Source organism: Saccopteryx leptura, chromosome 10 (assembly GCF_036850995.1).
Source record: "Saccopteryx leptura isolate mSacLep1 chromosome 10, mSacLep1_pri_phased_curated, whole genome shotgun sequence".
In the NCBI taxonomy this organism is placed as follows: Eukaryota; Metazoa; Chordata; class Mammalia; order Chiroptera; family Emballonuridae; genus Saccopteryx; species Saccopteryx leptura.
The window spans coordinates 7,217,080-7,231,750 of NC_089512.1; the positions used below are offsets into that span (position 1 = coordinate 7,217,080).

At 54.9% G+C, this 14,671-nt stretch overlaps 2 protein-coding genes across 3 annotated transcripts; both read left to right on the forward strand.

Moving 5' to 3' along the window:
* The first annotated feature begins 226 nt into the window (after positions 1-226).
* Positions 227-1,687, forward strand: TMEM89 (transmembrane protein 89). Its single transcript, XM_066351803.1, has 2 exons — positions 227-528; positions 883-1,687. The coding sequence occupies exons 1-2, from the start codon at positions 235-237 to the stop codon at positions 1,066-1,068; spliced, it is 480 nt and encodes a 159-aa protein (XP_066207900.1). The 5' UTR covers positions 227-234; the 3' UTR covers positions 1,069-1,687.
* Positions 1,688-5,153: 3,466 nt separating this feature from the next.
* UQCRC1 (ubiquinol-cytochrome c reductase core protein 1) lies at positions 5,154-14,542 on the forward strand. 2 transcript variants are annotated; one of them, XM_066351255.1, is made up of 13 exons: positions 5,154-5,303; positions 5,554-5,697; positions 8,724-8,810; positions 9,655-9,784; positions 9,990-10,188; positions 10,783-10,862; positions 12,243-12,358; positions 12,589-12,732; positions 12,862-13,022; positions 13,131-13,216; positions 13,504-13,592; positions 13,858-13,933; positions 14,358-14,542. In XM_066351255.1, the coding sequence occupies exons 1-13, from the start codon at positions 5,235-5,237 to the stop codon at positions 14,420-14,422; spliced, it is 1,446 nt and encodes a 481-aa protein (XP_066207352.1). In that variant the 5' UTR covers positions 5,154-5,234; the 3' UTR covers positions 14,423-14,542. The 2 variants fall into 2 exon arrangements, with proteins under 2 accessions (XP_066207352.1, XP_066207353.1); XM_066351256.1 differs by having other exon boundaries at positions 5,177-5,303; positions 5,557-5,697.
* The last annotated feature ends 129 nt before the right edge of the window (positions 14,543-14,671 follow it).

Here is a 14,671-nt window from a genome sequence, read left to right on the forward strand (position 1 = left end):
TATTAGGGACAGAGAAGGGAGGGAACAGGAGATTTTAGTCCTGAGCCACACGCCTGCCTGCCAGCCAGCCAGCCGTCCTGCCAGGGTGGGAACGGCTCCCACCCCTACTCCTATGACATTTTCTGGCAGGCTGTCCTTTGTGAAAGGCCATAGCCCGGATGGAACCCTGGAACCCGCTGTCGGGGGAGGGGCGTTTGCTCGTTGCCAGGCGCCCAAGTTCCACTGGCCGCAGCCATGCTGTGCGCACCATCCTTCCTGTTCTTGCTGCTCCTACTGGCAAGGTCTGCACCCGCCCATGCCTGGTCTCGACCCCTGTGGTACCAGGTGGGGCTGGACTTGCAGCCCTGGGGCTGTCAGCCAAACAGCCTGGAGGGTTGCAGGGCCAGCCTGGGCTGTCGGGGCCACTGGATGGGTATGGAGATGAACCCGCTCTACCCCGTGGCCGGCGTCACACTCTCTATCCCCATGATACTGATGATCAGCCGCAAGGTGCTGCAGCAGCGGCGCTCACGGGCCACCCTGAGCCAGGTGAGCACTGCTCCGCACTGCCGCCTCCTTCCACCTACGCTCTGAACCCTGGTCTTCCGATCCCTCCGCCCCACAGCCCACCGATGCTCCCGTATCTGTGGTGCTCCGGCCGCCCCCTCCCCCCCCCCTCCCCCCTGCAGATGTTCACACCCATCAGCCCCTGACCACACACCGCGGCCAGTACCCTGCCCCCTCTGTCCCCTTTACCGCCTAGTCCTCATCCAGCCCCCGTGGGCCCCACGACCACCTTAGCCACAGATCCTCCATCACCCCCTCCCCAGCTCGGTGGCTGCCCCTCATCCCACTTCCGACCTGTCCCTCCGCTCTCACTCTTGCCTCTTGTCCTACTCTCAGCTTCCACAGGGGACCATGGACACCTCTGGACCCTGTAAACGAAGTACCCTGACCTCAGATCACGCCCTGCTCCTCACCGTCCTGCACATGTTGGATGCCATTCTGCTCCAAATCCAGGACCACCTGCAGCATCTAGCTGCTCAGCAACCAATGCCAATAAAGGGGACTGCCACCCAGAGTGGGTGACCCAACATGCGCCTCTCTCTGTCTGGTAGCCATCAATGGGAAAATGGCCTGAGGGTGCGTCTGCGTTCCCGGGCTGCCTGGACTCTGTCCCCTTTCCACTTCTAGAGCCAGCAGAACTGTTGAGGCCTCAGTGCCCAGGGTGGGCGGGCAGGTGGGGCCCAGTCTGACTCACCTTTCTCCACTGCCCCCCACCAACTACTCCTTCCTAAGAATGTCACCCAGAAATACAACTGCTGTGCTGGGGCTCCTCGGGGGGCCACCTTGGGGTTGGAGAAAGTGACCATCAGGCCAGACTGGGGTGGCCCAGAGGCAACACCCTGGCTGAGGCAGCCAGGGCTCCTGGCTGAGCTTTAGGGCCTGAGCTGGGTGGGGGATGGAGCGTGAGCCCTGGCTGCCTCCATCTTTGAGGTGTCTCAGGTGTGCTGTTGCACCTGAGTGGCCCCTGCTTCAAAGCCCCAGGAAATGGAGTCAGGGCTGAATCGCCCTAAGGGGCCTTCACCCTTCCTTCCTCCCTTCTGCCAAAAGCAATCCAGGTTGAGTGGGTACTGAGACCTGTGCATTTTTAGGGTCTCTATTTTAGAAAAACAACATTATTAATTCAAAAGTAGAAGCAGGTGAATTAATAAGAAATCATGACAAATTACAAATATTAAAAAGTTGACAAATAGTACAAGGCAAAATTCAGAACAATAGCATAGTTGTGGTGTCTTCTTGATACGTTTCTGTAATACTTTCTCCCTACATTTTCTGGCTGTTCATTCTGGTGGCTTCTGTGTAGAGTAAGGATTTTCTAATTTGGTGGTGGGTGGGGGTGTTTAGAGAATAGAAAGATAATTTAGTCCTCATTCTAACATAGTTGATTTGAGATTTGTGTTTTAATTATTGATAGTTTAGATTATTTATTTATTATTATTATTTTTTTGTATTTTTCCAAAGTGAGAAGTGGGGTGGGGGGAGGGGGAGGCAGGCAGACAGACTCCCGCATGCGCCTGACTGGGATCCACTGGGCATGCCCACCAGGGGGCAATGCTCTGCCCATCTGGGGTGTTGCTTCCTTGCAGCCAGAGCCATTCTAGTGCCTGAGGCGGAGGCCATGGAGCTGTCAGTGCCAGGGCCAACTTTGCTCCAATGGATCCGTGGCTGTGGGAGGCGAAGAGAGAGAGAGAGGAAGGAGAGGGGGAAGGGTGGAGAAGCAGATGGGCGCTTCTCCTGTGTGCCCTTGCCAGGAATCAAACCCGGGACTTCCACACGCAGGGCCAATGCTCTACCATTGAGCCAACTGGCCATGACCAATAGTTTAGAAATGTTATTTTTCTATTAACTTTTATTGATGATGCCACATAAATGACCAGGGTTTTTTCAAATTTAGGAAACTTTAATCAATTTTTTTCATGATATATATTATATGATTTGGAATAATTTTCCAGAGATAAGCTTCTGGCTCCACACATTTCAAATCTTGTTTCCCCATGGCCCACAGTTTTCCTAGCCCCGGGCACTGGCATGGGGGGTGGGGGTGGGGCATAGGGCAGGTTCTAAACGTAATAGGACCTTGCAATTCTGTCCTGACCAGCAGGAGGTCCCTAGAGGCCATTCCTACACCAGGACAAGAATAATGAGCTAACCATACAAAGGAGTGGAGCAAACCACATAAATATGTTCCTCTAAACTCAAAGCAAGTATGTCACTGTAGTACATGTGCTGCCTATGTGCCCCTTCAAGGGAGGCTGCTGCTGCCAGCCCCTGAGAATGCAGCAGCAGACAGGTCTGCCTTTGCTGAGAGGAGCCTGGTCACAGCTGGTTTTCTCCTTCCTTGATGCCCAACCTAAAGGACTCCCGGTAAACATCTTGACCTCCCTCTTTCAGCATGCTGCCCAGAGAACCCGACCTGGGACATTCCCCAGCTCCCCTTCCTCTTGGCTGGACCCAAAAAATGTCACTGTCTCTTCAATGTCACCCATATAAGGGGAAGTGGGATGGAGGGGAGTCTGAATGTAAAAGAACAGAGTTTTTTTTGGGTAACGATGTAGTCAGACTCTTAATTTTGCAAGTTTTCCAAAAATACTTGACCCAATGGACACACTACTGAGGGTTCTTCACAGGCGAGCAAGTAAAGGGTGTTGAAGGTTGAGCTTCATCAGCCTCTTGTTAGGTCCACTTCTATATTCTACAAGGTTTAATGAGCATCTACTGTTTACTAGCTCCATTGTGGATGCCAGGATTTGCTGATGTGCAGAACACTACTGGCTCCTCCCTCGCCCATTCACAAATAGAGAGGGTGGTGGTGATGGTGAAACAGACTTGAAAAGGCAATTACCCTTCAGAGGTGTGCTGGCCCAGTTGGTGTGGAGCGGGGTTGACTGATTGCTGGGACCTGTAGGATGAACAATGGGATGAATGGAGGGAGAGAATGCTCTAGTCGGAAGGACAAGTGCATACATAGGCCTGGTGGGGGAAGAGACCTTGACCCATTCCAGGAACTATAGGTGGTCAGGATTTCAGGGGAAAGGTCTGGAGAGCGGGAGGGAGCAGGCTAGGGAGGGACAGGAGTTGGTGACTCCTAGGGAGGTGTGGTAGGCAGAATAATGGCCTTGCAAGATATCCATGGAGTCAGTGAATATGTTACAATGCGTGGCAAAAAAGGACTTTGCAGGTGAAACTAAAAGACCTTAAAATGAGTTTGTCCTGGGTTATTTTGGTGGGCTCAAGTAAACACACAAGCCCTTAAAAGCAGAAGAGGAGCTCAGATTCAGTGTGACAGGTACTTCATCCTCTGCTGCTGGCTTTGAAGGTGGTGGAAGGGATCTTCCACCATCCAAAGAGCTGAGGAATTCAGGTGGCCTCCAGAAGCTTGGAATGATCTCAGGTGATAGCCAGTAAGAAAACAGGAACCGCAGTTCTACAACAACTGAGATCTGAATTCTGTCAACAACCTGAATGACCAAGGGCGCATTCTTCCCTAGAGCCTCCAGAAAGGAACACAGCCCTGCTGATGCCTTGATTTCAGCCCAGTGAGATCCATGTCAGACTTCGGCCCTACTGAACAGTGAGATAATACATTTGTGTTGTTCTAAACCATTAAGTCGGTGGTAGTTTGTTAAGGCAGCAGTAGAAAACATACAGGTGTTAGTATCAACAGTGATACACTGCTATAACAAAATTTTAAAATGTGGAAATAGCTGGCCCTAGCTGGTTAGCTTAGAGCATCATCCCAAAACACCAAAGTTGTGGGTTTGATTCACTGCCAGGGCACAAATGGGAAGCAACAAATAAATGCACAGCAAAGTGGGACTACAAATGAATGCCTCTCTCTCTCTGGCTTGAAGCCCAAGGTCGCTGGCTTGAGCAAGGAGTCAATGGCTCGGCTGGAGCACCCTCCCCATCAATGCACGAATAAGAAGCAATCAATGAACAACTAAAGTGCCCCAACACTAGTTAATGCTTCTCATCTCTCTCCCTTCCTGTCTGTCTGTCCCTGTTCGTCTGTCTTGCTAAATAAATAAATAAATAAATAATGCTGTCAGTTACACCTGAAACTAATATAAAATAATATTAAATGTCAAGTGTAATTGAGAAATAAGGTTAAAAATAATAGAATGCTGCCAGTGACGGCTTAGATTAGAAGAAAACCGGGAACACGTTATTGGGAGCTATGAGAAAAGGTGAGGTTTTTTGGTTGCTTGTGTGTGTTTTGTTTTCCAAACAAGACTCCTTTTCAAAAATTCGTCTCAACTGCTCCTTTTTTTTCTTAGCGATATATTGTTAAATTCCTTCCACGTCAATAGTCCGGATTTACTCCATTCTGCCTCTTAGTCCCACGACTCCACGCTGGTGCTTTTAGCCCGCTCGGAGTACTCTCACTCAATGGATTAGGGGCGTCCGCGGATGGTGAGAAACATCACGCGCTCTGTCTCCTATGGATGAAAGGAGAAGGCGAATTGGACCGCAGGCGGACCCGCGCGTACCGATAAACAGCCAGGTGGACTGATGCGCGCTGGTGGACTGTGGACGCGATGATCGCACTAGCGACCACCGGAAAGTGACTATCCCTGGCTTCCGCCAGGGGGCGGCCGAGCGCCAAGGCTACGGTACTGCGCCTGCGCCTTGGACGCCACTGCTTACACTCCACGCATGCGTGGCGCGGCTGAAGCCGACTGGACTGGAAGATGGCGGCTTCCGCGGTTTGCCGGGTGGCCGGGGCTGGGACGCGAATGTTGCTGCGCACCCGCCGCTCGGTGAGGCAGCAACAAGAACGTAGGGTTATGGGAGGCGGGGCTTCTGGACGCAGACCTGGAGTGGACTGTTAGCGGCGGCAGGCTGAGATTGGGGAGGTCAAGGGGTCAGGGCCGCGGGAAGGTCACGGCCCAGGGCGGGGATGGCACTCCCGCGGCTGGCCTGGGGGCGGGGACGGGGCTACCCCTGCCGGCCTGGGAGCTGAGGAGCGATACCCCAACCCAGTCCTCAGTCCCAGTCTCGCGGTTACAGCAGCCCGCCCTGCTGAAGCCGCCTGCCTTGCGGAGCACCGCCACCTTCGCCCAGACCCTCCAGAGCTTGCCCGAGACGCAGGTCAGCCAGCTGGACAACGGGCTGCGAGTGGCCTCGGAACAGTCCTCCCAGCCTACCTGCACGGTGAGTCCGGGCGGCTGTCGAGAGAACGCCTCCTTATTGGCTGGGAGGCTTCTCGGGTCGGGGTGTGACCTTGGGCTCCAGGCTTCTGTAGTTTGGGTCACCGCTGGACTGCCCCCAACCCGACTTCTGTGGTGGCGGGAAGTACTTACTAGTCTGCGCCCATTTAGCCGTATGATGCCCGCCAAACAGGAGGCCAAGTTTCTTTCCAATTTTTCTTAAGCAGCCCATATGAGAAACGGTTCTATTTTCTTTTTCATTTTAAGATTTCATTTATAGATTTTTTTTTTTTTTCATTTTTAGAGAGAGAGAAGGGAGGGAGTGGGAAACATCAACTCGTACCAGTTGCTTCTCCTTTGTGCCTTGAACAGGCAAGCCTGGGCTTTTTGTTTTTGTTTTGTGACAGACGGAGTGAGGAGCAGATAGGGACAGACAGACAAGAAGGGAGAGAGATGAGAAGCATCAATTCTTCGTTGCGGCACCTTAGTTGTTCATTGATTACTTTCTCATCTGTGCCTTGATGGGGGGGGGGGGGGCTCCAGCCCAGTGAGTGACCCTTTGCTCAGCTCAAGCCAGCGACCATTGGGGTTAGATCTATGAGCCCACGTTCAAGCCAGCGACCTCAGGGTTTTGAACCTGGATCCTCAGCGTCCCAACTTGATGCTCTATCTACTGTGCCACCGCCTGGTCAGGCCATTGGTTTATTTTTGTATGTACTCTGACCAGGGTTTAAACTCACAACCCTGGTCTATTGGGACAATGCTCTAACCAACTGAGCTACCCTGCCAGGGCTTAAAATGCATCTTTCTTTCCAAGGTGTTAAGTATAAAATAAATGCACATGTAAGAATTTATGATATATGGTATACATCGCTATTTATTTCTTTTTTTTTTTTTTTTTGTATTTTTCTGAAGCTGGAAACAGGGAGGCAGTCAGACAGACTCTGCATGCGCCCTACCGGGATCCACCCGGCATGCCCACCAGGGGGCGATGCTCTGCCCATCTGGGGCATTGCTCTGCTGCAACCAGAACCATTCCAGTGCCTGAGGCAGAGGCCACAGACATCCTCAGCGCCCGGGCCAACCTTGCTCCAATGGAGCCTTGGCTGCGGAAGGGGAAGAGAGAGACAGAGAGGAAGGAGAGGGGGAGGTGTGGAGAAGCAGATGGGAGTTTCTCCTGTGTGCCCTGGCCAGGAATCAAACCCAGGACTCCCGCATGCCAGGCCGACGCTCTACCACTGAGCCAACCGGCCAGGGCCAACATCGCTATTTCTTAGGAAAGTAGATATGAAATTTTATTTTATTTTTTTACTGAGACAGAGAGAGGGATAGACAGAGACAGAAAGACAGGAATGGAGAGATGAGAAACATCAATCATTAGTTTTTCATTGCACATTGCGACACCTTAGTTGTTCATTGATTGCTTTCTCATATGTGCCTTGACCATGGGCTACAGCAGACCCAGTAACCACTTGCTCGAGCCAGCGACCTTGGGTCTAAGCTGGTGAGCTTTGCTCAACCAGATGAGCCCGCGCTCAAGCTGGTGACCTTGGGGTCTCGAACCTGGGTCCTCTGCATCCCAGTCCGACGCTCTATCCACTGTGCCACTGCCTGGTCAGGCTAGATATGAAATTTTAAATCAACTGTGAACAAATAATAAATTAAAAGACTAAATCTGTGTGATCATGTGAGTTGAGTGGTGTCTTATTTCACAGCACATTTCTCTTCCCTCACCTCACCTTCTTTCTTTCTTCTCTCTTAAGATCAATCAGTAATTTTTTTAAAAACCCTTTTTAAAATTTATTATTATTATTTATTTATTTTAGTGAGAGGAGGGGAGGCAGAGAGCACCCTGCATGCGCCCTGATAGGGATCCACCCAGCAAACCCTCTAGAGGGCGATGCTCTGCCCATCTGGGGTGTTGCTCCATTGCAACCAGAGCCATTGTAGCACTTGAGGCAGAGGCCATGGAGCCATCCTCAGCACCCGAGGCCAACTTTCTGGAGCCAATCAAGCCATGGCTGTGGAAAGGGAAGAGAGAGAGAGAGAGAGAGAGAGAGAGAAGGATGAGGGGTGGAGAAGCAGATGGTCACTTCTCCTATGTGCCCTGACTGGGCATTGAACCCAGGACATCCACATGCTGGGCCAACACTCTACCACTTAGCCAACCAGCCAGGGCCTATTATTTTTAAATGTTTATTTCATTGATTTTAGATAGAGGAAAGGAGAGAGACAGGAACATTTATCTGTTCCTATATGTGCTGGGACTGGGGATCAAACTGGTAACCTTTGAGCTTTGAGACAATGCTCTAACCAACCATGCTATCTGGCCAGGGAAAAGAAACCCATTTTTTTTAAGCGTGAATGAAGGTTGCTTTCTTTCTTTTTTTTTATTTTATTATTTTTATTTATTTATTTCTTCATTTTAGGGGGGAGAGAGAGAGAGAGGAGGGGGGGAGGAGCAGGAAGCTTCATCTCCCATATGTGCCTTGACGGGGCAAGCCCAGGGTTTTTTTTTTTTTGAACCGGCAACCTCAGTATTCCAGGTCGACACTTTTATCCACTGCGCCACCACAGGTCAGGCAGGTTGCTTTCTTAATATACAATGTTCAATGTCTAAACCAGTAGCCTTCTCCTTTAATGGTGGAAGGGTAAAAACACCAATTAAGCAGAGCATAATTTTTAGAAAGGAGAAAACTTGTTTGCAAATGATATGTTAGCCTAGAAAAAAACAACTGAAAATCAAGACTGAATTTAAGAATTTCATATAGTGATGGGAGCAGGTGAACATACACCATTAGAAACTTCTGTGCAAGTTCTTAGTAAGTAGGTGGTGCAGTGACTGGTCACTGAGCCGGTGGTGCCCTGTGCATCTCCAGCCACAGTGGTCCTGCTTGGAGATGGCCGTCCCCCATCCTGGGAAGATAAGCCTCAGCTTTAGCCTGTGTGGGTGGGGGTCGTGGGCTCGTGCTGATCACCTAGGGTGGGGTGTAAGTGGGGGCTAGAGTTGTTTGTTTACTTCTTGTCCAGGTTGGGGTGTGGATTGACGTTGGTAGTCGGTACGAGAACGAAAAGAACAATGGTGCAGGCTACTTCGTGGAGCATCTGGCTTTTAAGGTGAGGTTCCTCTCTCCTGGGCTTAGGGCTGCGTGTTATCTGTCCTTAGGATGCAGGTCAGAAAAGCCTGCCTCCTTAATTCGGAGCTTCAGCTGTGGGGCATCCTCTGGCTGTCCTTTCTGGAAGGAGTGTGAGCTTAGCCTCTTCTGAGTGAGTGCCTGTCTGGTGAGCCCCTGCACAGGGACCCCACTCTTCACGAGAGGCCAGACCTGTGTTGTGTGCATGTACTAAGGGGAATTGCAGAGTACCCACAAACATTGTAACACACCCACTGGACTTGGGTGAGCATGCGTTCTTATGCAGTGTTCTGTTCTGGTGGACTGCCTGGGCATCTCTTGTTTATAGAAGTGACTTCTGAGCTTTCTCGAGGGTGGGAATCGTCACCACTGTAGCCCCTCAGCCAGCCCATGTGTCAGAGATAGAGAGTTTTTTAAATGAATGGAAATATGGAGAAGGAGATAGGGGATGTGTAGCCTACCCACCTGTAGCATCACAGATGTGTGTGTACATCCTAACACGAGTGTGTGTGTGACTGCAGTTCGGTCGCACAGAGGTTGCTGCCCTTTGGCCACGGCACAGTTGTATGAATGGTGTGGGGGAGAGGAGGTAGTGGTACATCACTGAGCACAGAGGTTGCTGCCCTTTGGCCACGGCACAGTCGTATGAATGGTGTGGGGGAGAGGAGGTAGTGGTACATCACTGAGCACACCTGGGAGCTGACCTGACCCGACTCCGTAAGGGGGGGGGAGTGCCAGTAAGGTCAGACTGCTAGAGGAGGGCTGGCTTCAGGGTAACGGTGGCCTTGGCATGCCCTTCTTTCCTGGCCCTGGCCGTCTGCTTCCAGGGAACAAAGAACAGGCCTGGCAGTGCCTTGGAGAAGGAGGTGGAGAGCATGGGGGCCCATCTTAATGCCTACAGCACCCGGGAGCACACGGCTTACTACATCAAGGCGCTATCCAAGGACCTGCCGAAAGGTGACGCCTTGGGGGTGGCGGGGATGGGCGCGCGCTCTAGGAGTGCAGGGGGCTGGCACCCAGGGGCCCCTGGCCTGGCTGAGGAAGGGGTTGCTGTGAGCCTGTGGCCTTGTAGCAGGGCGCCAGGGGTGCCGGGCCTGCGGGTTTTGTGCTGTTACTGGTCTCCAGTGGCCCACCTGGTACCCAAACCTGCCCTCGCATCCAGCTGTGGAGCTCCTGGCGGACATTGTGCAGAACTGCAGCCTGGAAGACTCCCAGATTGAGAAGGAGCGGGACGTGATCCTGCGGGAGCTGCAGGAGAACGACGCCTCTCTGCGGGATGTGGTCTTTGACTACCTGCATGCCACCGCGTTCCAGGGCACACCTCTAGCCCAGACTGTGGAGGGGCCCAGCGAGAACGTCAGGTGAGAGCTGGCTGTGCCTCGGTGGAACTCGTTACCAGTTCTGGCCTGGCTGGGCCGGGTCCACACGAGTGTGCTTTTGTTGGCTGTTTTCTGTCCTCATGGCTGCCGGTGCTGTTTATTTTCCCGACTCACACAGCTGGAAGTGTTTTCTGTTACAGTGTGGTTCCTGTGAAGCTTTTCTAGTTCCCATGTGCTCTTTGCTCGAATTTGGGGCTTTGTTTTAGGACATGTTTCCACGCATGTCCTGACAGGTTAACCTGAGGGAGGTAGTGTCTGGGTGTCAGCCCTGTGCTTCCTTGTCCTCCGGGGGGACAGGCTCCGATGCTGCCCTCGAGACCCCCACAGAACCAGCTCCCATGCTCCTCACAGAGGGCTGTGAGCCTGTCCGGGGTCAGATGTGCGTTGGGCCAGGCAAGGGCTGCCTTCTGGGCCCCGGAGGGGTGGGCAGCGGCAGTGGGGAAGGACTCGGGCACTGTGCTAGGGTGTGTCCCAGAGAAGCCGTGTCTCTCCCTGTCTGTCCTCAGCGGCACTTTGTGTGACCCCAGTCACTCTGGTTTGGGAGCGAAGCTGAGCCACTGGCTGTGTGTCTTACAGGAAGCTGTCTCGTGCAGACCTGACCGAATACCTCGGCCAGCATTACAAGGCCCCTCGCATGGTGCTGGCGGCGGCTGGAGGTGAGTGACAGGCTCAAGGAGACCCTGTGGTAAGGGGTGCATAGGCACTGGCCTTGGTTACCAGGGCCCAGGTCTGGTTCTGACTGTAGGGGATCCTCCACTCCTGGGGACGCTGTCCTGGAGGGGAGTGGCCTCTGCCCCGTGTCTCTGAGGTAGAGTAGGGTTCGGCCCTGCTGCCCCCACTGGGACTGGCCGCAGGCTGCTGCTCTCTCAGGCACAGGCCTCCACTGGGCTGTGGCTCACCAGGCCTCAGGCCTTTCACCACCCGCCTGGTCGTGGGAGACCCAGCATGGAGGCTGGTGGGGGATTCGAGCCCCCAGGCTTGCTCCTCATGGCTTTGCTGGTGGACTTAGGATGTGATGGTACAGTTTGGTGGCAGACTGTGAAGTTTCTTGAAAGGCAGGCACAGAATGGTAGGGGGATTTAATGGGGGACTCAGTTGGAGGTTAGAGGGCTGCTTTTGAAGCACATGTCACTTGAACAGAGACCTGAAGAATGGTGGGATTTAGGTGGGGAGTGCGGACCCGAGCAGAGAAGGGCAGTATCACGTGGGCTGTAAGGCTTGTTCTGCTACCAAGTGGGGCCAGAGCAGAGGCTGGCAGACTGAGGAGGGGCTGTTTCAGGCACCTGCCGGCAGAGGGCAGGAGCAGGGGCAAGGAGAAGGGGACTCGAGGTGGCTGTGTGGATGGAAACTGGGTGGAGGCCTGGACTCGAGGGGACTGATCGGAGCAGGACCAAGGACGCTTCCCAGCTTACGGCCTGGGCAGCTGGGCGGATGAAAGACTTGACAGTGTCCGGCTGGAGGGCTCGATTGGTTAGTGTCATCCTGATACCAAATGGTGTGGGTTTGATCCCTGGTCATGGCACATATAAGAGCAGATTGATGTTTCAGTCTGTCTGTCTGTCTCCCTCTCCCTTCCTCACTGTCTAAAATCAATAAGTAAATTGAAAAGAAAAGAAAGTGACAGGAAGGGCATGATTAGTGGTTTAGGGTCAGTGAACCTGGGAACCAAGGGCAGTCGGAACTGCTGGTGTATCAGACTTTGTTGAGTCCACCAGAATCTGAGCTCAGGAAGGAAAGGACAGAAGGCAGAGCACCTGGAGGGTGGACTGTAGGGCAGGCTGCCCACCGCCCCAGCAGCCAGCAGCCAGGGTGCTTTCCTTTGGCCGAGGGGATTGGGGCGTTTTGACCCTACGGTGCCTGCCCTGCCCTTGGGACAGTCTCTCCACGGAGGGTCTCCCTTCACCCTGTCTGGTTGTCATGTCTTCCTTTCACCATCTCCCACCAAGACGGGATAGGGGGTCTTTTTCTGGTGCACGGTTCCCCCTGCCCTGTGTCTCGGACCCTGGCTGGCCGGTGACACTGCTGTGTGTTGGCAGGGGTGGAGCACCGGCAGCTGGTCGACCTTGCCCAGAAGCACCTCAGCGGCATCTCTGGGGCGTATGCCGAGGACGCCGTGCCCACTCTCGCTCCGTGCCGCTTCACTGGCAGCCAGGTAGGCTGCCTGGTGGGCAGGGCTAGGCCTCTGGGGGCACCCTGTGTACGTGGTCACGTTCACGACTCCAGAGATGCCTCAGCAGGTGGGAAGGGTCCCATGGCTGCTGCCTCACAAGCACGTGTTCACACCTGTGTGCGTGCACACACACACACTTCACCAACACCTGACACCTTTCTGGTTGCACGGGTAGCCGGCTGTCCTTCACATCTTGCCATGTACTGTTTCAGATAAGCCACCGTGACGATGCCCTGCCTTTGGCCCATGTGGCCATTGCAGTGGAGGGGCCGGGCTGGGCCAACCCGGACAACGTGGCCCTCCAAGTGGCCAACGCCATGATTGGCCACTACGACTGCACTTACGGCGGCGGCATGGTGAGTGCCAGCCGTGTGCTGGGACCTTGCCTTCAGAGAACGGGGTTCTGGGACTGTGCGCGCTTGTCCTGTGGGGTGCAGGGTGTGGGCCATGTTGGGGTGGGTGCTGACCACCTCTCTTCCTGGCAGCACCTGTCCAGCCCACTGGCTTCTGTTGCCGCAGCCAACAAGCTGTGCCAGAGTTTCCAGACCTTCAACATCTGCTATGCAGAGACGGGCTTGCTGGGGGCTCACTTTGTCTGTGACCGCATGAACATCGATGATATGATATTTTTCCTGCAAGGCCAGTGGTGAGTGCCAGCCCAGTAGTGCTGGGTGGGCTGGGGGCCCTGGAGCGGGGCAGCGGGGCAGCGGGGCAGCACCGTCTCTGAGCGAGCCCCTCCTCCCTCCTGCCTCAGGATGCGCCTCTGCACCAGCGCTGCGGAGAGCGATGTGCTCCGGGGCAAAAACCTCCTCAGGAACGCCCTGCTGTCTCATCTGGATGGTGAGTCCTGTGGCCGTGCGGGCACGGGGGAGCATCCTGGCAGGGGCGGCCCCACTGTGGCCGCCATCCGACTCGGGAGTGGAGGGGAAGCTGAAGGTTACCCATACTGCCCCACCCACAGGGGCTGGGAGCTTCAGAAACAGGGTGGCTGGGCCAGGGAAGCAGCCTGTTACTGTGGTGACAGGTGTTGTAGAAGTGCTCTGGGCCTGGGGTCAGCCCGAGGCTGGAGTCTGGGTGCGTGCTCGTGGTCCGGGGCAGACCTGTGAGCCTCCCCTCCCCCCTCACAGGCACCACTCCTGTGTGTGAGGACATCGGGCGGAGTCTCCTCACCTATGGCCGCCGCATCCCCCTGGCCGAGTGGGAAAGCCGGATTGCGGTAACTCGGGCCCTGGGGAGGTTCTGCAGTCTGACCTGGCTGACTTAGGAGGGCAGGTGGTTGAGGTCTGACAGTGTGAGCCCCCTGGTGTCCTAGACGGTGTCCCCCGGGGCCGGCTTCACTGGAAGAGAGCGAGGGCACGCGGGGCACTGGCCATGGGGAGGGGACTGCCCGCTGCTTCTGTCGCTCCCCTCGGGCGGGGGAAGAGCTCAGGTGGCCGTCCTCGCGTGCCTGTCAGTCAGTGTGCCCTCTGCTCCCCCTGCAGGAGGTGGATGCCCATGTAGTGCGTGAGGTCTGCTCCAGGTACTTCTATGACCAGTGTCCAGCAGTGGCTGGCATGGGTAAGTGACCTAGAGGGCCTGCTCTCTTTCTCCTTGCGCCATCCTTCAGGCATCCCCCACCCCCCACCCCGCTTATACTGGGAGCAGCAAGTTGAGGCCCCCAAGACGCTCTGCCCAATAGTCTGGCTGCCAGGGAGTTGTTGCTCAGAAAACCTGTCCCAGCAGCTCCCTGACTCCCTGCCAAGGTGCCTCCATCAGTACCCGACACCCACCAGGTAACGGACACCTCCGCGGGGGGTGGGGCTCTGAGGGCCAGAGCGTGAAGGGACAGGCTCGGCACCCCTGGAGGAATGTTCTTTTCCTTCTTTCCACTCAAAGCCTGTCTTGTGCGGCTCTGGGCAGCTCCAGATTGGGTGCGGCGCGGGGCCAGGTGTCCCCGTGCCAGCCAGGTGCCCCGCCCTGACGCCCCGCCCTCTCCCTGCAGGCCCCGTGGAGCAGCTCCCCGACTACAACCGGATCCGCAGCGGCATGTTCTGGCTGCGCTTCTAGGCAGGGAGCCCGTGGGAGAAGAGGCTGGGGCCGGGCTCCGGCCCCTCCCACCACAGACATGCCGCCGCAGCTCCTCGGACCTGTGTGCACACTGCCACCAATAAAGTCCTGTGTTGAGAACTGCCTTGTCCTCTCTTGGCTGGGCTGGAGTCCACTGGGCAGTGGATGGGGGCGTGAGGATCCCCACCCAGTTCTGTATCCCCTGGACTCTCCTTCCCCACAGGACAGTGTGTCCTCAACCGGGGCAAG

Bases quoted from the DNA above. Each gene is read 5' to 3' on its own strand.
- TMEM89 (XM_066351803.1), top strand. From the start codon at position 235: ATGCTGTGCGCACCATCCTTCCTGTTCTTGCTGCTCCTACTGGCAAGG. The intron at 529-882 runs GTGAGCACTGCT...TCCTACTCTCAG, and splicing joins CACGGGCCACCCTGAGCCAG to CTTCCACAGGGGACCATGGA.
- UQCRC1 (XM_066351255.1), top strand. From the start codon at position 5,235: ATGGCGGCTTCCGCGGTTTGCCGGGTGGCCGGGGCTGGGACGCGAATG. The intron at 5,304-5,553 runs GTGAGGCAGCAA...TCGCGGTTACAG, and splicing joins TGCTGCGCACCCGCCGCTCG to CAGCCCGCCCTGCTGAAGCC. The intron at 10,189-10,782 runs GTGAGAGCTGGC...TGTGTCTTACAG, and splicing joins GGGCCCAGCGAGAACGTCAG to GAAGCTGTCTCGTGCAGACC.